Source organism: Gigantopelta aegis, chromosome 6 (assembly GCF_016097555.1).
Source record: "Gigantopelta aegis isolate Gae_Host chromosome 6, Gae_host_genome, whole genome shotgun sequence".
NCBI classification, from domain to species: Eukaryota; Metazoa; Mollusca; class Gastropoda; order Neomphalida; family Peltospiridae; genus Gigantopelta; species Gigantopelta aegis.
Window position 1 is genome coordinate 8616019 of NC_054704.1, and position 27175 is coordinate 8643193.

The window sequence follows — 27175 nt, forward strand, 5'->3', positions numbered from 1 at the left end:
ACAAAAACAAAACAAAATGGCTGCCCCCAGTTAGCAGGAATAATCATGTTTTTTTATTAACTCTAAAATTACGCCTTTTTCATTTGCTAAAGTGTCAGTATGTGTTGGTGGTCTGGGTATGCATCTTTCCAACACATAAGGCTCTTGTTGGAGTTGACCCTCCCTTTAAAGTGTCAGTATGTGTTGGTGGTCCGGGTATGCATCTTTCCAACACATAAGGCTCTTGTTGGAGTTGACCCTACCTTTAATGGCTGCTTAACACAGTAAAGGGATGAAAATAAAATGAAAATTCAATATCAATGTAAACTTTTGTTTTCACCGTAGCAACAGTTTTACTACAAACAACATTTTATGTGGTAAGACAAAAAACAGTTCAATACTAATATAATTTTTTACATGAAATGTTTTGGTAAAGATCAATTATAAGCAACTGTGTAAAATACCTGTGCTCCATTTGTCCAGTAAACCTGAAAAATTCCAAAACATGAAGTTATTTGCAAATATTGAAAAAAGCACATGTGGATGTTTCTAATCAAAATATTATAATATTAAACTCATTACAACAAGTACAATTATTTTTATTATAACTAAATATACTTTTCTACAAAATAAACATACAAGTATCATATTATTTTTCTTTACCTTTTGTAAAATAATTTCATGTTTTGTACTGTAAATCATAAAATATTATCGATATTAAAATTTGGCGAAATCTAAATAAGTGAAAAATTAGCAACATAAAACTTTAATGAGGTCATCATATCAAAAACTTAAAAGAAAGGGTCAAGTTGTAGGATCAGCTGAAATAATAGTTTTGATCAATGTTGACTTTATGCAGCTTACAGACAATATTAAATTTAGTAGCAAATTGCAGTAATGTGCTTGCTAACTAACTACTGTTGTTGTTGGCTGTCCTTTTGTTTTAATCAGTGGCATATAATTAAATTTTCTTTGCATCTATACATTTTATGGCAATTTGATTGTTCCAGAGGTGCTTACTGTTTTTTTCTTTCATATCTCGATGAACCAAAAATATTTAAGTCACGCCTAGTCCCCCCAAATGACTCATACTACTTTTGTGCAACAAACCGGATTATTGAGGCAACCATATTTAGATATTTTGAAGAAAACACACATAAAAGATATAAAAGCAATTTTAAAAATGTATACAATAAAGTAATGGAACATGCTATAGCATAGTAGACATGTATACACATGTTGTTGTTTTTTTGTTTTTTTTAAATCTTCACTAATTATGAGACTTGGTCGGTAGCCAAAGAAATGTAGGAAACTTCACGTCTGTAACTTACTTGTAAGCATTGTTCTATAGCTGTTGGTGAAAATTAAACGGTTCCCCTGATAGCATAAATGTTAGACACGTTCCCTTCATTCACAGTAAAAAAATATAAACTAAACACGAATCGGACAATTCCTTCCAATATAACTAAATGATATGTAAAAATGCACACAGCAACAGCTAGAGGAAATGGTGTCACTTGTCAAAATTATGTCATTTACCAAATGACATAATTTAAAAAATCACCTGATTCAAATAAAAGTGAATGAACATTTGCATTCTGACGCAACTTAAGTATCAATGAAGTTTACACTAACAATACTACAGGCATATTTAAAGCTAAACTAAATAAATTTAGTGAGGTGTTATTGAAGTATGCATATAAATTTAAATATAAGATTTGACTGCAATTATTTTTTGGTTCAAGAAAGTATGAACCGAAAAAACGATGTGCACACTGTGGTCAATTATTAAGTAACTATTATCATGTGTTCAGTTAATCATTGACAAAACAATTGCAAACAAGTTTTTCAAAACAGTTTGTAGTAAGTCTCTTTAAATTTAGTGTCATAAAATATTCATGTTTTGTGTAGCCTGGCTAAATTGGCTAAATTGGCTAACATTTTATGCTTGCTAACTTTTCCCAATTTACATTAAGCATAAACACCTACCTTATATCCGTTATCTTCTTTTGGATTGTGGGATGCAGTGATCATTATGCCACATTGTGCCCCAAGATGTAACACAGAATAGGGCTAAAATATAAACAAATAAAAACACAGAACTATTATTTGTGAAAAAAATATGATACATACATAATATGTATATGAAACAGGTCGGTGTTCCTAGGTAAGAAATACACTCTATACATGTCTCCTCTGAGATTAAATGTGCTTTTAATGAATATAGTAATTTTAAGAAACAAAAGTGCTTAACATCCTACAATAAAACTGAAAAGCAAGATAAATTTTAAAGACTGACTTTCATGAATAAAGATGAAAGTGGGTAAATGAAAAAAAAACAGGAAATTTTAATATTGGTGGTTAGGTACTGAGATTGGTCCTAGGGTTACACAAAGGTCTAAAATGATGCCCCAGAATGTATGTAAAGTATCAGCCGAAACCATATTACAAGTTTTAGATGAAGTATATTAAATTTTTATAAACTGTGTAAATTAACCCATAAACACTGTACAGACAATTAACAATCCAGAATACTGGATAAACCTGAAACACTTTCATCTCTGCAGGTAACCGTGATTGCAGTTACTGTAGTTTTTGAAATCTCTTCACAGACAAAGTATTTAAGGTTCACTGACTGTCATCCTCAAACATTTTATCATTTTCACTGTATGAGCAGACAACACGTGGAAACTTACCACGTATGGTGTGGGTACCATTGTGGAGAAATTGTAGACTGGTACACCTTCATTAATAATAACTGTTGATGCTAGTTTGCTCCATCTGTAATATGAATGAGAACAGTGTCATTAGAATTCAACTGTTAGGTCCTCTAACCCATTCAGTGCTTCATGAGAGTGTCAAAGGATGTGGTATGTGCTCTTCTGTTTGTAAAACATGTATTGAAAAGATCCCTCATTGTTATTCAGAAAGAGTACATATGTGGCTAATGCAGGTTTTTTCTCTAAAATTAAAATAAATGTCGCAGTTACTAATGTTTAACACCTAACAGCAGCTGATTAAATCATTTGCTGATATGATGTAATAGAAACATTCTCTTCCTTTGATTCCACTTCAAGTTCCTAATTAAATAAACTGAAAGGACACAAAAAGCTAATTTCACACACTAGTAACTATACACAAAGAAACAAGTTAAGCACCCCCTGTATTTTTCACAATGACTTGTCTTACGAGGTTTGGCGTTGAAAGCCTGATAACATAACCTCGGAAAAACAAATGTGTTTTGCAAGAATACATCTTTGACAGTAAGAAAACATAAGAAGTGTATCCAATTTTGAAATTTTAATGATGATTCTGAGAAGAATTCCAATATGCTGTATTTGAGCCAAAAACTGAGGCACAGTAAGTATGGAGGTGCAGAGTCAGAAACAAAAGTCAGCATCATGATTGATGATGAAAAATGTTATTTGAAATTCACAGATGACATTCATGACACAAATCATCAATAGCGGGTAAACCCATGTAAACTTCCACCCTTTGTCTCATCCCTCCAGTAAGTTGTCTGATCTGCTGCATGGGCAACTGCTGCCATTCTCAATGAAGAGCTGCCTCTAATTGTGCCAGAGTCTGTACAGGTGGGGTCAGTGCCTGTACTCAACGCCCCAAGATGTCCCAAACATGCTCTACTGGGTTTAGGTCAGGACTCATGGCCGGCCAGGGCAGGGTCGTCACAGCTTCAGTTTGGAGTAAAACTGTTACTACTCGGGAACGATGTGGCCTAGCTTTGTCATCCATGTACAGAGGTCTGGTGGGGAGTGGATGGTTGTCAAAATGCGGCACAACAATTGGTTGCAGGACATCACAAATGTATCGGATCACCATTGAGGTTGCCTTGGATGGTGACAAGATCCAGCTTACAATCATGTGATAGGCAACCCCAAACCATTACTGAACCTCCACCATACAAGGTCATAGGTCGTATGTTCCTGGGTGTGTAGGCAGCATTTTTATGTCTCCAAACTCTCAATCGGCCATCTGTGACATGGTGCAGGAACCGGCTTTCGTCGGACCAATGGACTCTTTGCCAGGACCTCTGATTCCAATGTCTCTGGGCCAAACACCACGCTAAACGGCCTTCTGGCCTTCAATCCTCACTGTTCTGGCTGACATTGGCTCTTCAGAACAGGAGACGTAGCAAAGGGTCCTGTCCTCGCACTGTGACGTCAGGCGCGGTCTCCCTGACCGTGGGAGATCCTTTACAGCATTGGTACGTCCGTGTTTTCATATCGGTCTGCTGATTATGGTGTAATGATACCCCAGTTGACGTCCTATACTTTTGAAGGTCATGCCGGTCGCATGCATACCAATAATACGCCATCTTTGGGCCTCTGATAACCGTCAACGTGCCATATTCAACGATTAAACTTCAACAATGCAAGACAGTGATGTTAAATGGCAACAACTGCAGTGTATTGATACTGTATTTTGAGCAATGCATGGGTGGCATGATGGATGTGCATGTCGTTCTGTTGTGGGATGTCGCAGTTGTCATTGTACTCTCCTATTATTTCAATGGAACACCATTTTTGACATATTCCTCACGTAATTTGCAGTTTTTACGAATGGGGCTATTTCAGTACTAATTACCGTATAACCGGAAATTTTCGTGGTCTTAATATTTCGTGGTTTGGGGTATAAAAAGATTTCAAGGTTTCTTATTTTCGTTGTTTGCCAAATCTAAATTGAAAGTGATTTTATTTTCGAGTTTTAGCAAGTCTAGTTGCGAGAATACTTGCTATTGTTGATTAAAGTTTCATTTCAGCTGCCAGTTGTTCGATACTACCGACGTGTAAAGTTAAACAATAGAACAGTCACCTGTAGCCTAATTGGCCACTGTGATACCCGGTATGCTATTCGACAGACAACTGATCACAGTCTTTGATTTTGTGTAAAGCCAATTACGACGTATGTGTGAACAAAGCACTTAAGGACGCCATGAAGTCTAATTTTACCACATGGTATTCAAAGCGGGTTTCCCTGGCTATGAAACACGGCGAAGTTGTAACGGACATCAAGATCGAAATGCGTACTTCGGCGATAAAACCAATTCATGCAAGGTAGATTATGAAAGTTATGGCAGAATTAAAAATACGCCAGGAAATGTTGAAATCTGCATTCATCCACCCCAGAATCTCTGATGCAGTGCGGGCGGACATTGACAAAAACAATATACGAAATTTAAAAATATTTCATTATATTCTACAAGCAGTGAGATTCACGCAATAACTCTTTAAAAATTCTAACTTGTTGTTTTGACTATACTATTCTCTTGTCGTATCTGGTGGACTGCGCATGACAGGAAATAAAATGTTCCAGTAAATTGTCAGTGTGTTATGGTTTTCACAATAAAAATTTTAGTTAGAATTTGTTGATTTTTTCAAATATTTTCAAGGATTTATATTTTCGATGCTGACTACTTACCCTCGAAACCCACGAAAATAAAAATCCTCGAAAATACGGTACATCTAGGGGTGCTTAACTTTTTTCTTCATATATATTAATCAGTATGTGAACATTGATTCAATTGCATTTCTACAGCAATTTCAACTGGTTCCATAGCTGTTTTGTATATCAATGGTGTACATTATATAATATGAATTAATCATTTCTGATCAATCTAAAATTGAATATCTCTTTTTTCCCCAGCATATTGGGAGTTTGAATGTTTCTCTTTTGTTGTGTTTTCTGAAGCTAACATCTGTAACATGCACACACATACTACAGAGGACCTAACAACCAGGGACCAATTTCACTACATTTTGTAAGTTTACGTCTGCAACTAGCAGTTTTACAGGGCATGTATTTACAAGTGTTCGGCATCTATTTCATGAAGAAAATTACATCATTATGGAAGATGGAGCATTTTAAGGATGAAATGAAATGAAATATGTGTACTTCTAACTATACATGTTGTACTATAACAGTAATAAGAATTGCGGTTTAATCATATAATCTAATATAACATATTTATGCATAAAATGTTACAATAAAGTAGATTCAAACTAAAATTAATAAAACATCAACTATGATAAATATACAGGCATGAATGAATGAATGAATGAATGAATGAATGTTTAACGCACCCCAGCACAAAATACACCCCAGCACAAAATACACGTAGGCTATCATGGTCTAACTAAACATTTCGAATAAGAGTATTAACATTAGCAGAAACATACCTACTGCTATTATGCCGCCCATCGTAACCAATGACAACTCCTTTCTCTTTAACAGATGGGCAACTGGATACTAAATATTTTACTAGTCCCTGAAACAATAAAACAAATATTTATAACCATGAATTAGTTAAGTGCAAAGGTAGTATTTAAAAATTCTAATATCAGTGGAACAGCATGGTCAAGACCTAGATGGGGTGGGGGGATAGGGTTCGAATATGAACTACAATTTTCCATTAGTAGTAAAGGATCTTTTATCTGCACCATCCCACATATAGGATAGCACATTTGATAAGAGAAATAGCCCAGTGGGCCCACTGACGGTGACTGGATCCAGACCGACCGTGCATCAAGTGAGCACATTAATACTGGGCTACATTATGCCCACAAGTGACAAGGGACTCAGTGTGTGTGCCTGGATATTATGAGTGGGTGGATGGATGGATGGAATGGATGGAATAATGGATGGATGGATGGATAGTGGGTGGATAGATGGACAGAATATTGGATGAATGGAGACTGGGTGAATGGATGGATGGATGGATGGAAAGGATGGATGGATGGAATGGATGGAATGGATGGTATGGATGGAATAATGGATGGATGGAATAGATGGAATGGATGGATGGATGGATGGTTGGATAAATGGATGGAATATTGGATGAATGGATGGAATGGATGGAGAGTGGGTGGATAGATGGATGGAATATCAGATGAATGGAGACTAGGTGAATGGATGGATGGAATGGATGGATGGATAGATAGATGGATGGAATATTGGAATATTGGATGGAAAGGATGGAATAATGGATGGATGAATGGAGAGTGGGTGGATAGATGGATGGAATATTGGATGAATGGAGACTGGGTGAATGGATGGATGGATGGATGGAAAGGATGGATGGATGGAATGGACGGAATGGATGGTATGGATGGAATAATGGATGGAATGGATGGATGGATGGATAAATGGATGGAATGGATGGAGAGTGGGTGGATAGATGGATGGAATATCAGATGAATGGAGACTAGGTGAATGGATGGATGGAATGGATGGATGGATGGATGGATAGATAGATGGATGGAATATTGGATCAATGGATGGAAAGGATGGAATAATGGATGGATGAATGGAGAGTGGGTGGATAGATGGATGGAATATTGGATGAATGGAGACTGGGTGAATGGATGGATGGAATGGATGGATGGATAGATGGATGGAATATTGGATGAATGGATGGATGGATGGATGGATGGATGGACAGTGGGTGGATAGATGGACGGAATATTGGAGAATGGAGATTGGGTGGATGGATGGATTGGATCAATGAAATAATGGATGGATAGAAAGTGGGTGGATGGATGGAATGATGAATGGATGGAATAATGGATGGATGGGTGGATGGAAAGTGGGTGGATGGATTGACAGATGCAATATTGGATGGATGGAGATGGATGCATGGAGATTGGGTGGATGGATGAGTGGATGGATGGATGGATGGATGGATGGGATTGGATGGTTGGTAGGATGGACAGATGGACTGGTGGATAGAAAGGTACATGGATGGATGAGACTTGGATGGATGGATAAAAGAATAAACGAATGGATACAAAATTATTATAATACAAATGTTCAGCTATGAAAAGTGATAACATAAGATAAATAAACTTCACCTGTGTTGCCTGAATAATAGTGAGATCATTCATCATGGAATACCCGGCTCCCATCTTCGCTCGTAAACCTGTCGCAAGTAGAAACTATCAGCATTAGCCATTCACGTCTCGGGAGATCCGACAGATTAATAAACATTTACAAAGCCCAATTCAAAACCTAATCCATGCTTATTAAAGATGACTGCATACAAGATCGGTCCCCTCTTCTCTACATGATCCAAATTTGCCGACATTCCAGCTTTATGGAATTAAGCTCTTTGAAATACATTTTGTACTTGTCAACACCTCTAACACTAAAAGAGCATAAAATTGACAGATAGTAAATTTCAAAAAAAGTGTTAAGCAATTATTTACTGTATATAACTAAGTAAGTGCTGTTCATTAAATTAAATTTTATTTACAGTGAAGATACCACCACATGCTGAAGATTGTATGGAGTGTTTGTTCGTTTCAACTTATTTCTGTGCTTATATCTAATTAAGGTTCAAGCACGCTGTCCTGGGCACAAACCATAGCTATCTGGGCTGTCTTTCCAGGACAGTGAATTAGTAGTTAGTGATAGAGAAGAGGGTGTAGTGGTCTTACACCTACCCACCGAGTCATTAAAACTCGCTCTGGGTGGGAGACGGTACCAAGCTGTCCGATGACTTAACCATGACACCACTGAGACCGGTGTATCAAAAGGATAATAGCTATTTTATAGAATAATTCACCCATCCCCATTGCTGTTATCCACTTGGGGGCCTGAACCTTTTGAGTATAGAGGGATGTTAATTGGTTGTATAGGACAGGTCAGGTCAAAGGGCTTAATGTGCACATTCTGAGCAAGCTGTTGTAGCACACGCCTGTCGTGGGCGCAGGTGTCCACTTATGCTGGCTCCTCCATCCAGGACAGGAAAGGGTTTGAGGGGTGGGAAAGGGGACCGCCCGTGCTTGACAAGTGTAAGAGAGCACAAGCAGCCTGACAAGGGTCAGTAGCGGGAGGGGTATAGGTTGTATATGTCTGTGCAAGCTGTTATAGGTATTGTGTACATGCATGATTTGAACATAATGTTTACATATATTCTGATATAACTGCTAATAACTGGTGGCTGTTTTCATGGCTATGTAACAGATGTTTTTATTTACTTTCTATTTTTACCAAGAATTCTTTGGTATGCCACTGTTTATGCTAAGTGACAAGAGGTACATTATTATTTTAATATTCCTGAGTCAATTATGAAAAGATTATGCATCAGAGATCAATAAATATGTAATTATTTATTATAAATAAATTTTAAAAAATGAAAGGGAAAATATGTGTGGTTATGGTTACATGTAAAAAAAAATCCATTAGGGTAAGTAGGTAGGCGACAACATTTTTTCTTTCTTTTTTTGTAAATTCCAAAAATCTGTCAAACTGGTCTTGGCAAAGCAATAAAGTAACATTTCAAACACATGCTGCATCCTCTCACTGTCTTGAGATCAGTAGGTGGAAAAAACGTTTAGTGTCGGCCAGGTAACCGGAACCACACACTTTTTTTTACTTGGCCTAACACACTTTGCTTACTTAAAAAACCCACTTTAATATGTCTTATTTCCCTCTTGTTTCATATTTGCTGTATTTTACTTGTATTACATGGACTACTTCCCTGTGAAAACAATAGGCCAATAACTCATTGTTGTATCACTTAAAAATGTAAAAGTGCTTTTACAGAATACATGTAGTGTGAACAGAAAGAACTGTAATAAGAGAACAAAAAATATCCCCAAAAAATTATTGCAAAACTTCAGCCCGATAGGTTTAATGAGACTGAATTCTAGCAACAGGAAATGTTCCCGTAATTGAAAATATTGATTCTGAGGTTGGCATATGCGAACTGGATAATTGAAAACTGGGCAGTGACTCCAGTCTACCTCCTCAAGACATTGACAGTTCTATCGAGAAGTAGCAATTATGTGAGAAGGTGATAAATACTAAAAAGAAAGAAAAAAACATTACGCTATTTAAATAGAAAACACTGCCTGATAACAGAAGAAAAAAGGCTCACAGCTACAGTGATTAGACCTAAAGAGTGTTTATTATCTGCGAGAAGACACCGATCTGTTTAACAGAACTACACAGCTTTGTCTTGAGGGTATTCTGGGCTGTTTAGGTCGAAAGTTCTTGGGTTTCATTCTCTGTTATAAGGGCACACAGCAGTAGACAGTAATGGGAATGGTGTTGGTAGAATTTTTTATTTTTTTTTAAAATTGCATGTAGGTAGAATTTTTTTGTTAATTGTCTGTTGAATTTTTTTTTTTAAATACAAAAATTAAAAAAGCTAAATTATTTTCTATTATTTTATGTGTATATAAATGGTGGGTAAACTGCTTCTTATCTCTACTCATTAAGGCCTTAAAACACCTTGCCAGAAGCAGTATTTCTAAATTTATCATTATTTGTTAATAAAATACTACTTTCCACAGCCCTACTCATCATTGTTCTGCAGGGTGACACACACATGTAAGTGTGCACTTGTTTACTAAAACTAATCAGAAAAACAATGACAATAACAACACTATTTTGCAATGTTTATTTTTATACCACCTAACAGTAATTACAAGTATGCTGTAAGCAGTGTATGCATCATATAAATACAGTGAAACCTGTCTAAACCAGATCACACCTAATATTTATACAATTTAGACACGATCATATGTTTAGTGAGTCATTTTGAAAATTTGGGACCATGAAATTTGGCCGGATTGGGCAAAATTCCAGTTTGCTCATGGTTTGGTTTTACTGTATGAAACAGAATGCATTGACACCCATAAACCCATTGACACCCATAAACCCATTGACACCCATAAACACACTGACACCCATAAACCCATTGACACCCATAAACCCATTGACAAACCCATTAACACTCATAAACCCATTAACACTCATAAACCCATTGACACCCATAAACACCCAACATGCGCACACACACATTCACACTAGTCATTCCAATTACATATACACATGGGCTATTGAAAAACCTATAAATGGGACAAGACATATGCAATGTGTCATGTTCATGTACCACTCACAGAATAAAAGTATACAATATAAGTATAATATTATATTATGTAATTTTATTACCCCAGCAGGCACTTGTAACAGGGAAAATAAAAATGACGATTTGACGCCAACAAACCAATCAACTTGTCGGTACTAAATATGACGTCATCACGATTTGGCAAAGCACACACAATGATGTCACGTAGTTTAAAGCATTTGTGTTTATGTCTTTCTGGTTTCAATGTTAAACTTGTAATAAAGCTGTAGTTTAATGCAATTCACTGTAGATTTCTTTTTACAGAATATATAGAACTTTAGGTTTTGAAAATTATCTGTGAACCATGAATAAAATACAAAGTTAAAGCAATACCCAGAACAGTAAAGTAGTTTACGTCGTTTCTATATACATGGAATAGCCAAATAGCTGGAGTAATAAATAGAATAACAAACTCGGTACCAGTTATTATTAAATTTATGTCCCTCGTAAAATCATTTTCACTCGGGACATAAATTTGATAATAACTGGTAACTAGTTTATCATCCTCTATATATATATATATATATATATATATATTATTATTATAAATGGATATTACAGGGCTCTACCTTAGTGGTAGCCCGGGATGTTTTGGCTACCCATTTCTTGCTCAGGCTACCAGATGTCTAAACCCAGTAGTCTGCCGGGCTACTAGATTTTTTTTTTGGCACATGCAGTTTCTCCGCAATGAACAAGATGCTTAAACATCTAAAAAAAAAAACCCCAAAACAACATGTTTATTAAATAAAAATAAATGATTTGGCCTTTTTCTCTCTTTTTTAAATTTATTAAAATTGTGGGGCTACCAATTTTTACTGAGGGCTACCATATTTTAAAACCTGTTACGGTGAAGACCTGTATAATGAGATTGTATGGTGACATATATGAAGATATGGGTATACATGTATTTGTATCATGATATGTAAAATATTTTTTTTAAATGCATCAACAGTATTTTAATAAAATAAATAAAAACACATTGTACAAGTTGAAGTTTATTATTTAAATCTATGAATCATCTCAGTGTTTTGTCTAAATAGGTCACCTGGATGACCTCCCATATATAATATAATGCATATTGACCTGCATATTAAGACATCATTAAAGGCATGTTCAGTAGGCCAACAGACCTCTCCGTATGGAAATACATGTAGCAGGAGAGTAATCCATTCGAGATAAAAACATAACACATACTAAAACAAAATTAATGAAAGGTAGGTCAGGAAACACTCACCACTTTCCTTCGATCTGGTGGTAGTTTTACATAACCCATTTACTTCGTCAGCACGGGTATTGCAAAAAACTAAATGGGTCACCTCAATTTGTTTTCTGCACAACCCAAAAATGGTTTACACAGATTTTTATTTTTATTTCTTAGTGGACTGAACAGATAGTGACCTTCATGCAGGGATATGATGGAAAGTTACACAGTTCATGAGCACCTGTCCTAAACATAACTGTTTTTAGTTGTTCATGTTTGAAAATTCCAGGTGAATGATAAATCACTCTCCTCTTTTAACTCTAGGTGAGTTATTTGCATTCCGTAGGAGAAATCTTCACTGAAGCTTCCATAAAAACAAGTTTTAAACAGTGCAAATTGAATAATCGCTGAATCAATATAATAATGATATTCAAAGACTAGGACCGGCTGAGCTAAACGTAGCTTCTGTCCACCAACCAGTGAAAGGCACACTGTTACCATATTTTAGATGCCAATAAAAGACACTTACAAAATAAAATTAAGGTGCACTTGGGAATGCAAGCATGATCGTGCATCTTAGATATGAAGGACTGTGTCTTAATAGGACTATTTTTGTACAGGTACTCTTTCAGATATTTTTTTTAACCCAAGTCTCACTGTACTAGTTAACAAGTAAGGAATCATTCTTTAAAAGCAGATGAATAATCAACCGTTATTCACATAGTTTAAATGACAAATGCATTTATGTACAGACGTAATTAAGGCCCACTTTCCATTAACACAATTCTGTACATGATTTATTGTGTCCGTTTTCATGCATGGAAATATATCTGCTTTTTAGCAAATGGATGACTCAGTGTTCTAGCTGCTCCATTTAAACATGGAAGTCCGCCCCATTATTGCCATCCTTTATTTTTCTGTGCCCCTCTTTATTTTCCCGCATGCTACTATATTTTACAGCACCTATCTCTGCAATTTTCAAATGCACACTTTTTTCCACACAAAAATAAACATCATTCTGCACACTGGACATCAAAGGAAACAAGCTGCGTTGTGTGTAAGAAAAAGCAACTGATGAAAAACTTCAGTAGCTTACGACAGTTACTGTAACATAATTTAACAGTATTTTTAACAGCCTCTATTTTGTTCCATACCTGTATCCATTTGTATGTTTGATAAATGCAACAAAAGTTATATTTTATTTGAGCATCACAATGAAAACATTTTATTTGTTATTGACTTGGCAATCTCCAACTGAATAAAAATTTATTTGGCGCCAAATGTGTCACATGATCATACCGGTCATTCTGTCTTTGTTTCCACTAACTATCGTCTGAAATTTTTTCCTCAATTGCAGATTTCATTGGTTGTAACTAATGAATTTTACTTTCTGTCATTCAGCAATTCTTTATAAAATATTAAAAACTTTTCATTTTTGGGGGATATCACCGCTTATAAAAACAACATAAGTGGTAGTGTCTACATAATTAAAATAATTTATCTTGGGCGCCAAATAATGTATACACCACCTTTCCAAAAATGAAACTACTTTTTATCAGTTGGCAATATCAAAGCGATTGATTCATTCGATGAAGATGGAAATAAAATGTACAGAATTGTTTTTTATCCCACATTGCATCACTTTACAAACATCTGTATTGTTTTACATATATCCTGAAACCTTTATTAAAATAATATTATTAAAACTTTGATCGGTTCAGCAAAACCGGAATTGCCAGAGATAGTCACACCAAGAACTGTCACAACATGAGACAGCTTGTATTTCATATCAACTTTTTTGTACCAAATAATGAGAGGCAAAATAAAGAATATGTTTTTCCACAAAGTTGATGAACCAACACACAAATATATGGTAACCAAGCTTTTTTATCTTGCTTTTTTTTTAAGGGTGTGGTGCCACACAGCCACCCTCCTTTAATTTTCACCCAGTAAGAACACTATTACAATACAAAATTAACATCAAGTGTACTTTTAAGCTACTAGTAAATACTTAGCATTGTGATGTCATAGTGCTGAAAAACTTGTGAAGAAAAATTCACTCACTGATCAACCTTTTCCAGCACAGAATTGGGTAATAGACCTCTTTCACATTCCCACTGGGCATGTGCGCGAAGAGTACCGTCCCTTGCCAAATTGGGACAGTATCGAGGCTATATGCAAATTGGGGGGAATGATCGACAGTTGTCATGAGCGTCGTGAGTGGCTTCATAGGAGCTGTGAATCTCTAGCGACTAACGTACATATTTCGTACAAGATGTTAAAATGGCTGCGAAAAGACCAAAAGCAGTGAAACATTAACTTAGACGAAGTCTCTGGAGCCGCCTGTCAAGGGTATTTTGACAATGCAAAATTAAGATTCATACAATAAAATTAACTTTAGTGGAATGTTTTTTTTACTTTTAACAATTAGAATTATAGTTAAATACTCATGCGGATTTCCAGTGATGTTTAATTTTCCACATGTATCAATATTTAAAATTTAATAAAATATGCCTCCCCTTCCCCCTAAAAAACCCAACAAAACCCCTAACGCACATAGACCTTTATCACAGCTCTATTTTTCCCTTATCGTTTCATTACAAAAAAGACAGTCGTACAACTACTAATCAATGTTACATGTCTATCCACAAACTATTTATTTATGTATTTATTTATTTACTTATTTATTTATTTATCTTATTTTATTTATTATTTTATTTTTATTTTCACTATCATTTATATCAGATACATACAAATTCACTTGAAATAATATCTGATATTTATGAAGTTTTAAAACATATATGAGCCGTCACACACGAAAACTTACAACTTAGCATGACGTTAGAAACCGAGTAAACATGTCTCAAAGTTTGACATCACATGTAAACGTGGAAGTAAAAGTTGACATGCTGTTTTCTTTGTTTGTTTTGAAGAATTTAGAAGATGACATCTTCTTCTTTACGTGAAGATCAGTTTGAAGTAAACATATATCTGTATGTACAATAGTGTTTGGTTACTATTTTGTATTTTGTTCCTGAGAAAATTGGTCGTTAGTGATACCATCAGCACTTTGATACACATTTACAATTATAGCGAGAAGTCCTATATATCGATATGGTATGTAAGTATCAAACGTTTTTATAACGTACATGATTATACATAACAAAGTACAGCAACGTTTCCAGAGTGGTAGACCCATGCAACCCGATACAATCCTAATTTGATGTTTGGTCTAACTTATGAATAGTGTATATAACTTCAGGCCCATAGCCAGCATGATTAGCGGGGGGAGAGGGGGGGGAGAATCGAAATTTCATGTAAACTGAGCTCATCAAATGCGAGCGCTGAAGGCACAGAGCCATATATATATATATATATACAGTAGAATCTCATTGGCTCGAATGCCCAACGGTCGAACCTATCGGTATTCTCGAACCAAGAACAATGTCCAGATTTGTTCCTCTATTAAACCCTTTTATTTTGGTGCTGATTGGTCGAATACCTCTGGGGTCGAACAGATGCTTTCTCTCAAACCAGTTTATTGGTCCGAACTGTAAAATTAAATATATTTAGCTCGAACAACTAAGTCTATCCGAAGAAATACAAACAATTATTTATGTACGAATTTTTCATCGACCCTTTCACGTCAGTCACAAAGTAAGTTATTATAAATTCGGAAGTGGAATGAATTAATCCTAGATCATATGCCAGCTTATCATGTTGTTTATTTAGCACCTATCGGTAATTATCTTTCTAGTACAGACAATTGTACAGCCCCACTTTTATAAATCTGGTTTAAAATATGGCTTTTTGCCCCCACCAACTAGACTGTGTCCCTCCACTACAGATTGTGCCCCCTCCTCTCCCCCAACTCCAGATATCGTTCCTACGGGCCTGATTCTAATGTTTTATATACCATAGCTCAACTTTCATATGTATCATTTAATTTTATTCCAAATACCGAACAAAATTTTAAATAACTTGGTGAAAAGAAATCCCGACAAGAATCCTGAATGTATTTATCTGTATAATGCTTTATAAATATTTTAATTAGGTTAAATACAATAAATATCTGCATACATACACGTGCGCACACATTAATATTATTTCAGCCCATATCCGATATTTATTGCATACGAATCCGAACCGATGATTTGTCGGGCGTTAACAACAAAATATTTTTTATTTTGTGATAAGCAATAATTCACAAATGTCTCCAATAAGTCTTGTTGGATGTCGACAGAATTTTCGGGTTCCCTACTGATAGAATAATTAATCATGGCGATATTCACATTCCTATTGTGTGGCCTCCCATTGTCTATGCCCCCAACTTGTCCACAGGTCTATTTTTGCAAGATCTCGCGTGAGTTCGTGGTTTGCGTCCTCGAGTTACCCCGCAATGGGCGCATGCGCAGTGGAATGTGAAAGAGGTCTATTGGAAAAATTACTGTTTGTATCACCTGCTGTCCCAAATTCCATTCTCTGAAGCAACCTGTGTCTGAGATCTTCAACATTCTTCTTCTCTACAAGATCAGCTATTTCACGAAGTGTTTCTTTATTCTAAAACAAAACACATTTTCAACTATCTGTAGTTATTGTCAGTCACATCTAGGTGGGGGGTGGAGGTGCAGAAATATGAGAGATGACAATTTAAATGAATAACAGAATTTACCATTAGTGTAGTCAGGATTTTATATTAGGGCTATGAGTAATATTATGAGGCAACAGGCAAATATAAAAGATGGGGGATGTGGGGAGAGTTTAAATCTATATGTGGTAGTAATCAGAATTACTGATGGAACTTTCATTCAAACTCAACTACAGAATGCAAGCTTCCATAGTAAATGAACAGACAACAATTCATTCTTTGAGCATATATTTTTATTATTAAATATACAACAGTCTGAAGGGGTGGGGGGTGGTCATGTAGCCATCCTCTGGAAGTGCCAGTGGAATATAGCCACTCCCACTTCGCCAAAGAGAAGCTAATCACTGAATATGTATGTTACTAATAAAAAGCACTGTCAGTTTTAACTTCAAAGATAGAAGTACATGTATCAGTTTAGAAGTAGCCAATTTTCACAAGTCTTCATAAACCAATGTGCTTATTTTTGCACTAGTTAATGATGGTACTGACTTGAAGTTGAATGACCTGGATTTTCCTTCTTTTAAAGATAGTTTTGATGAGCATAAACATTTGGTTCTAAAGTATATCAATATTTACAGACAGCCAGTTGTTATCCAAATAGCTACCTTTTTTTAGTATTTCTATGCTTCAAATGAACACTAAACTGGCTACTATGTAACAAAGTTTCCTGCATTTGCGTAAAAAACTGAAGCATGCATTAGACACAAATAAACAGTTAATTACATCATCTGTTTCGGTGAGTGAAACATTTAGGGGCCGTCCATAATTTTCAACATTTTCACAAGTGTACAAAGATTACTCTTTTGACCAACCCCCTCCACCCCCCCAAAAGTGTACATCCCCAAATGAAACATGTTGATAGACATTTTTCATTTTCAAAAAAAGTGTATGCTGGCCCCTTAACCCCCTCCCCCCAGCGTACGGTTTGTACGCTGGTGAAAATGTTGAAAATTATGGACGGCCCTTAGTGGTTTAGCTTAGAGCCATAACTTTCCGAAACAAAACTGTTCAGTGTTTTATCAAAAACATACATGTGTATTGTTAAACAGGGCAATGGTTGATAGCTGACTGAATGCTAACTTGTGGCTGTAGGCCAGTAACCCAGTATGTGTAACAATGTCACATGATCATCATGATGTATCCAGGGTTCTCACTGGACTTTCTCCATTGGGGGTCATTGGAGCTTTCTTGTGAAATTTCCCATAATAGGATTTTAAGTTAAGGCCATAAGAATGAAAGTTATAGATTTGTGTCCACCGCCCGCATGCCGTGATAGGTACCGCTGAAAATTTTCATTATTTAAAAAAAATGTCATTATTTGCACAAAAAAGGAACTTAATGATCACACAAATTCAAGTTCCAAATCATCAATAGTGATAATGTCTACGAGGTCCTTTGTGCCAAAATTGCCATCTCCGTCATTAGTTCTAAAGTGTAGCCCAGTAGAGCATTGAATCCTCAAGCAGGAAGCAGTATATTCCAAACATTGACGAAAATTGCCGAGCTCTTAATGTGTCAACCTCATTTGGACTTGAATCTACTATGGAAATAATAGATCAATAAAAATAATGAATAATGAAAAATGAAAAAAAGCCTCAGTGTTTTTAAAATTGTTCATACGCAAATCTATAACTTTCATTCTCTTGGCCTAAAACTAAAAAAATATGAGTCCTGTCCAAGTTCCTTGCTTCAAAAGACACTTTTCGAGGGTCAGTGAGATCCCTGTGTATCCATGTATTTTGAAGGTTGCTGCACATTATTTTATATTAGCAGTAGTAGTAGCTACAGAAACTGTTTGCCCCAACCCTCTCCGCCATCTGATTATTTCTGGAACCGCCTTTATTTTCAACTGGCTGCCTACAGCTATGCATACCTTATCCCACGATAACCACTCGGTTATTTTGGCATCAATGTCGGGTTCGCCAGTTCTGGCAGTTGTCATGGCTTTCCGGCCAAATTAACAACGAATCCTGGTGTGTCTGCTGGTTAGGTTCGGCTAACCGTAATAATAACAGTTGCAATATCGTTATTAGCTTCCAGTGACAGACGCAAGTAGCCTTCAACTGTGGTAGAAAAAGGTAAATCTCTACCACCAAAAAAATTTCAACAGTCAGGGATCAAGGTCACTTGGTGTATTTTTGTAATGTCGCAAAATAGACACTTACGTCATTTTAATATTGTCCGTGTATTGTTTATTTAAAGTATATGCCCGATTCAGTAGCATTATAGTGTGACGGATAATTTAGAAATTAAAAAAACAGTCGCCAAAATATATATTACATTTCATTTTACGACACTACTCATCATAACGCACGTCAGAACAACTTCCGTTATGTGAACCGTCGAGTCAACACACCTGACAGGTGCCTGTGTACGATTTATCCTTAGAAGTTACCGCTTTCGTCTGATGTGTAATCGAGGCGATACATCTGACTTTTACTAGAGAAATACTATTATTTAAATATGGAGGTGGGCAAGATCAAAATTGCCGAAGATGAAGATTTTAGACGGCTTAAATCGATGTGCAATAATCACGATGACTGGAAAATGGAAATAAACAAACACAATACAACTGTGTGGACGAAAACAAATGATGTGTCATCTTTCAAAATGGTCAAGGTATGTATAATCATACAGAGAACACACTGATATAAATCTGTCCTCAAATAAGGAAGTTCCATTAACGTTTGTTTAAGTGGACCTAGATTGTTTGATCTAGGGAGGCTCTTAATAATTTTTGGGCAAGTCTTTGCTTATGTAGATTATTGGTTTTATTATAAATAGAAATTATTGCATGTGTGATGTTAAAACTTAGGAAATAAACAATTTTGTCAGTAAGAGCAAGGCAATTATTATTTCCGAGATAGTCAGTTTTATCTTACAACTGATAAATTTTGGGATTTTTTTTTTTTTATATCAAATGGCTGCATGCAGAGCATAAAAGGTTATTCTCGGAACCAAACATACGGGTACTTCGACCCCTGGCCGCCATTGTTTATTACGTGGCGCGGTGAAGCTTCTCCTTAGTTACGTATGGTTTGATAGTGAAATGAGGCAACTTTGGTCGATCATTTACAACAGTTAACGGTCACGATGCCTAACACATGTTGTTAGCATAAACATAACATGATGTGAATTTTTTTTTCGTTTTACAAATTTCCAAAAGAAGAGACTAGGCGCCGCTTGTGGGTAGGGTCATTAAAACGACAAACCTGATGGAATTCCATGGCTTCCCTCACTGATTGTGACTACGTTGACTTTAATGTTGTTGCTTGTTGACACCAACAGAGATTAATTTAGCAAACAAAATGGTTAAAGCATGTGTAGTGATAAAAATCCCACATTATACTGTAAATAAAATACACAATTCCATCGTCTTCCATGAACCCCCCCCCCCCCCCCCCACAAAACGATGCATCCAGTTCTTGAATAAAGAGTATATTCCTTTATCATTAAATTTGTGTGGTCTTTATTTTTCATTTAATCTTAGTTGCTTGGATATTATCTATAGGCCCCTACTTGTATTTATTTTGCCATACCACTGCTATTACATTTTATTTATTTATTTTTTAATTTTAAAATAAAAGTTTATACTGCTAAATTACACACATATAATAATTATAATATAGGCCTAAATTCTTGTTTAAATTTAATTTTTTTTTTTTTTTTTGCAAATGTGTGTAGCAGGCCTGCAGTAAGAAAATATAGGTCGTCCCCCCACACACACACACACACACCCTCTATCCGTGTGTTTAGCATTTACTTTGGTGCAGAGGGTAAATGTGTGTGCCTTTGTTTCAATATATATATATATATGCCAAATTTCTAGGGAAATCACTAATGTGTGTGTGTATATATATATATGTATATGTGTGTGTATGTATATATATCTATATATGTATATGTATACATACACATACATACAATATATATATATACACACACACACACACACATTAGTGATTTCCCTAGAAATTTGTCAAGGCATGGTAGACCACACTTTTGGGACATTTTCACCATTTTCGGGGCACTTTTTTTCCATTAAAAATACACAAAAATTAATTGAAATAAACATTAATGTAATTTATGTGCTTGCTTTAATAAATGAATGGCAAAAGATGTAAAAGGCATATTTTATTAATTAATAATACCTTTTTGGGTGTTTTATAAAGGCAATTTTAGAATTAATTAGTGAAAAAGGCTTATTTAATCTCAGGGCAGCATGGTGCTGATTAAGGAAAGATGGTGCTAGACTATTGAGGCATGGTGCTGCACCGTGCTAAAACAAGCTAGGGAAAATACTACACATACATATATATAAATCTAAAAATACATTAAAAAATCTATTCTATTGTGGATCAATGTAATTTGGTGGTTGTGGTACATTTGTAAATTAAAGTTAGAGGACTTACCTTTTTACATATATATATGTAGTTTCATGGTATTCTACAGTTTAGTGTGTGTGTGTGTGTGTGTGTGTGTGTAATCTGCTTTACAAATTACCTGCAATAAAATGAATGGTCAACTGCCATATCTGATATTTGTTTTCCATTTTGAAAACACTGTTTGACATGGAGAATATAGCATTTAACTGTCTCATTCATATATTTTCCTTGAATATGCTACGTAAGTGCATCTACATGAGGTAATTTAACCCGGGTTAAAATCAACTTAGGTTAAATATGTGTAGTCTAGTAGAAGGCATAGTGATATAGATCAGTTTATTAACAACCATATTTGCCTCCTTTCTCCAGCTGTATACTATTAAAAATTAGTTTTGTAGATATTACTTAAATTGAACTGCAATAACAATTCCAATACAGCACAAGACTGAACAAGAAAATATCTGCAATATCCATTGTGACTAGATATAAAACACCACCAATATTATACATATATATATTAACCATTATTTACTCAGGTAAGTTTTTGTGTTTTATTACTAAATATACCAGGTTAAACCCTATTATTAAAACATTTGCATGTTTGTTCGACGAGGTAACACTTATGTTTTATTAGGTTGTAGACCTCGACATGAAAATAACTGAGGGAACTGATTATTTGCTCCCTAATGTAGTTTATGGGGGGCAGTTTAAAATATTACCATATTGATACTACATGTATATAAATTCACATGCCAAAGGAAACTATATATTATTCTCCTTGAAACTAATCTTAGGTGTGATGGGTAAGTAGAGAGAGATATTGCTCCCCCTAGATGTCTAGGTCTGAGGATGGCTATATTTTATTATTGCTATTTTTTTTTGCCTGCATTCAACCGGTAAGGAAGGGCAACATCATGTGGTAATTTTGCAATCTAAAAACAAAAGCATTTCATTATTTCAAGAAACTGTATTTTGTTTTAAGAATAAAAGAATGTATTCAGTGGAACATTATACTGTTGCCAATACATCTATATAATAAGATATGACAATAATACTATTGTAATTTTCAACTTGTAAAGTAACAACTTTGCCATTGTTTAATTATTACATATTATTTGGAAATAAAATAATTATTAAATCGTAAAAATAATTAACTTAATCCTGCATACAAATTTTATTATAAATACAAATTATATATTTTGTAGCCCACATCATAATTATTATATTAATAATTATCTTATCATTTCAAAATTGTTAAAATTTATAATTAACATTACCTGAAAATTGCATCAACAAAAATTATATTCTGCCCAACCTGCCCTGTCCCCTCGACATTCAAAGTACACGGAAACACATCGGTACTAAATATAGATTATACTAATTCAGATTCCCGTTGTTCGTTTCTCTTATATGGCAACCCAAGCTGTTATAATACACATAAGACGTATTGCAACTATGTGTTAGCTACAGAAAATAAATGACAATATGTAAGGCATGTAAAAAGTTAATATGATAACTTTATTCTATGTAAACCAGTAATCACTAAGGCTTTGCTTCACCCCCAAAGACCCGGATGATCGGTAACTAGGCCGTGTGACGTCACGCCGGTTCCGAGAATAGCAGTTTATTAAATCAGTGACTACAGAAACTTTCAGACACCTCAAAATTTCAACACAGATATGCCTTAAATTTATCAGTCTAGACCGACCTATTGGAAATAAATGTTTGTTTAATGACACCGTAGCACATTAAAATAAAATCTATAACTTGGTATTTAATGTCAGTTATTGGATACTGGCTACCATTACAGTGCTGTCCGGTGTATCGGCGCACCTAAGCTTTCAAGGACCATTTTCTATATGAACATTGTGAAATATTTAATAAAATGCGTCTCTCACCAATGAAGAAGTGCATAATCTGAAATACACTACAAACTGTTTTATGTCTGTAGTAAATAAATATTTTAAAATGGTGCATAAATATAGGCACCCCCTTGTATCCAAAACGATTTGCATGTCCGGTGATTCGGCGCAGTAGATGTGGATCGTTGACCCCGCTATTTGTAAACCGCCCATGACCTCACTTTTAGCCTATAAACGCTACACTATTGTCCCAGAATTATTTTAGTACTTTTTTGTTTTGTCTTGTTAAAAATATTACTATGAAAATGAACGATCACACATTACCCATCTCATGATCAGTTTCGGAATCGTTTTCTTGAGTGGCACAGTACTGCAGATGCATACATGTTCATTGTCATACATGGCTAAGATACCTACATGGATTTTTATTTTTCTTGGATAGATTGTGCACACACATGGATCTTATTTCGCTTTTATTTTTTATAACAATGTGACAATTGTGAACTGGAATGACTGTCAATTAAGGTGTACAATTTTCGTTTTGTTTGCATTTGTCTGTGTTTTCTTGTTCGGTTTAAATAAAAAATAACCGAACAAAAATAATTACATTTATACTGTTTACTATAATTTTTAAAATGCGGGAAAGTGTTTTTAGACTGGTTTTAACATTCTTAATATCAGTAAGGATGACCTACTTCACGTTTATAAACACAAAAACAGGTGAATGATTTATTTTGAAATTATTATATAATTATTGATAATTCTAAAAAAAAAATAATTGCACCCTTAACAATAAATATGTTGATATTTATTGAAAAAGGAATTGAACTTTAATTCGTTAAAAACTCCGACAACATGACAACTTCCTAAGCATACTCAAGCAAAATACCAAGTGCGCCAAATCACCGGACGCGCCGATACACCGGACACGGTTGTATATATTAACAATTCCTAAGTTTACTGAATGCCAATAAGTGATCTTTCTATAGGGCAGCACATCCCATTGTATTTCAAGCAAGAACACTGCTGCAGAGCTACATGTACATAGCATGTCCCTCACTTCGAGACTATATACAGTCATATGATTCAGATCATCACATTTAGTATATGTACCACAGTCTTTAGGTATTGAAATAAGCAACATGTCTTCATGTACAGGTACACCGGCCTCGGTGGCATCGTGGTTAGGCCATCGGTCTACAGGCTGGTAGGTACTGAGTGAGTGCTCTGCAAGGCTCAATGGGTAGGTGTAAACCACTTACACCGACCAGTGATCCATAACTGGTTTAACAAAGGCCATGGTTTGTGCTATCCTGCCTGTGGGAAGCGCAAATAAAAGATCCCTTGCTGCTAATCGGAAAGATTAGCCCATGTAGTGGTGACAGCGGGTTTCCTCTCAAAATCTGTGTGGTCCTTAACCATATGTCTGATGCCATATAACCGTAAATAAAATGTGTTGAATGCCTCATTAAATAAACATTTCTTTCATGTACAGGTTACCACAAAATACATACCTGGTAACCTATAGGTTATAACACATACAGTTTGTATTTTCATTATTATTATAATTATAAAATCCCATCACAGACACACTGATACTTTATTATTCATTCATGTCAGTATGTAAGTAACTAGTTTAACATGCTCATATACCACTAGGGTTTTGAACACGCCCATCCTGAGTCCGACCTCCGATATGATAGGGGGCCTGACTCGGGACAGGAATTTCATGTCAGTGTCACTGTTCTCCCTGTACTGATGCTGTAGGTGTAACTCAATAACACCCAACTGGTCAAACTTTAGGTGGGACAGTTTTTAGTAAATAATAAGGTTTTGTGCAGAATGAAATACCATTCTCGACTTTCTTGATATGTGGTAACATCCTGGTAGTCTGAACAATCATTCTTAACTTCTGATGGTGTATCTTTGATATACCAGTATTGGATTAACAGTATTCATTAATTTCTATCCAAGTTTTTCTACCAAAAGAATCTTACGAAGCTATGGTGTTGCTGGGGCATTTACTGTAGTGACATCATAACCTACGATGGATTTATAATATCGTAGCGCTAAGATAGTTTCTCTAGCCAGTGTTTTAACACAAAATAACTATATTTTAAGTTGCTTTTTTTTTGGTAAACTTATTTTTTAATTATTGTTGTACATTTTTTCTTTTGGTACAGTTTTCAAAAAGATCTATCTTATCTTTATAGTGAGTCCTGTAGAATTTCTCGAGATCATACAAAACAGGAAAAAACAGACTCCTGGATTTAGGCAGAAGAGTGATTTTTAAAGCTGTAAATATTGATACTGTAATTTAATTTTTAAAGTTTATTTTTCAGAGGAGCAGTCCCTCTCCCCCACCCTCCACCCCAAGTTAAATTTGTAAGTGCATTGGGACATGGGAGTGATGACTCAACTAGGAAAAAAAGCCATCTCTGATAAGACCAGAAATATTTTCTGTTGTGAATACTTTTATGACTCATTCTGTAAACATATATATATATATATATATGTTTGCCTTATGAATGTACTACCAGTGGTTTTGTTTTTATTATTGCATTATTCTGTCTTTTACATAAGAGTGTTATAAACAGGAATTATTCACATTTTAATCAGTGGACGTTATTAAAGGCTGTGGTATGTGCCATCCTGTCTGTGGGATGGTGCATATAAAAGATCCCTTGCTGCTAATCAAAAAGAGTAGCCCATGAAATGGTGACAGCAGGTTTCCTCTCAATATCTGTGTGGTCCTTAATCATATGTCTGACGCCATATAGCCATAAATAAAATGTGTTGAGTGCATCGTTAAATAAAACATTTGCTTTCCTTTCCTTGTACATGTATGTATTTACAGTCAGGTATGTGTATCTAGCTAGGTATTATTTTCTCAACAATTGGACATAGGGATAAGACGTAATCAGTCATTTATTTAATATAAGTACATGTATGTATTTAGTCAGGTATGTGTATCTAGCTAGATATTATTTTCTCAACAATTGGACATAGGGATAAGACGTAATCAGTCATTTATTTAATATAAGTACATGTATGTATTTACAGTCAGGTATGTGTATCTAGCTAGATATTATTTTCTCAACAATTGGACATAGGGATAAGACGTAATCAGTCATTTATTTAATATAAGTACATGTATGTATTTACAGTCAGGTATGTGTATCTAGCTAGATATTATTTTCTCAACAATTGGACATAGGGATAAGACATAATCAGTCATTTATTTAATACAAGTACATGTATGTATTTACAGTCAGGTATGTGTATCTAGCTAGATATTATTTTCTCAACAATTGGACATAGGGATAAGACGTAATCAGTAATTTATTTAATATAAGTACATGTATGTATTTACAGTCAGGTATGTGTATCTAGCTAGATATTATTTTCTCAACAATTGGACATAGGGATAAGACGTAATCAGTCATTTATTTAATATAAGTACATGTATGTATTTACAGTCAGGTATGTGTATCTAGCTAGGTATTATTTTCTCAACAATTGGACATAGGGATAAGACGTAATCAGTAATTTATTTAATATAAGTACATGTATGTATTTACAGTCAGGTATGTGTATCTAGCTAGGTATTATTTTCTCAACAATTGGACATAGGGATAAGACGTAATCAGTCATTTATTTAATATAAGTACATGTATGTATTTACAGTCAGGTATGTGTATCTAGCTAGATATTATTTTCTCAACAATTGGACATAGGGATAAGACGTAATCAGTCATTTATTTAATATAAGTACATGTATGTATTTACAGTCAGGTATGTGTATCTAGCTAGATATTATTTTCTCAACAATTGGACATAGGGATAAGACGTAATCAGTCATTTATTTAATATAAGTACATGTATGTATTTACAGTCAGGTATGTGTATCTAGCTAGGTATTATTTTCTCAACAATTGGACATAGGGATAAGACGTAATCAGTCATTTATTTAATATAAGTACATGTATGTATTTACAGTCAGGTATGTGTATCTAGCTAGGTATTATTTTCTCAACAATTGGACATAGGGATAAGACGTAATCAGTAATTTATTTAATATAAGTACATGTATGTATTTACAGTCAGGTATGTGTATCTACCTAGATATTATTTTCTCAACAATTGGACATAGGGATAAGACGTAAT

The 27175-nt window shown here is 34.9% G+C and overlaps 1 protein-coding gene across 1 annotated transcript in view; it reads right to left on the minus strand.

The window, feature by feature from the left end:
* Window positions 1-18877, minus strand: part of LOC121376392 (phosphoglucomutase-2-like) — a 33419-nt gene extending 14542 nt beyond the window's left edge. Inside the window, exons 1-7 of the mRNA XM_041504242.1 lie at window positions 18635-18877; window positions 16574-16673; window positions 7848-7915; window positions 6177-6265; window positions 2676-2760; window positions 1969-2052; window positions 444-467 (exon numbers count right to left, since the gene is read on the minus strand). Of these exons, the coding sequence (XP_041360176.1) occupies window positions 444-467; window positions 1969-2052; window positions 2676-2760; window positions 6177-6265; window positions 7848-7915; window positions 16574-16673; window positions 18635-18703 (519 nt within the window). The 5' untranslated portion in view covers window positions 18704-18877. The remainder of the gene's footprint in view (window positions 1-443; window positions 468-1968; window positions 2053-2675; window positions 2761-6176; window positions 6266-7847; window positions 7916-16573; window positions 16674-18634) is intronic.
* Between the last annotated feature and the right edge of the window lie 8298 nt (window positions 18878-27175).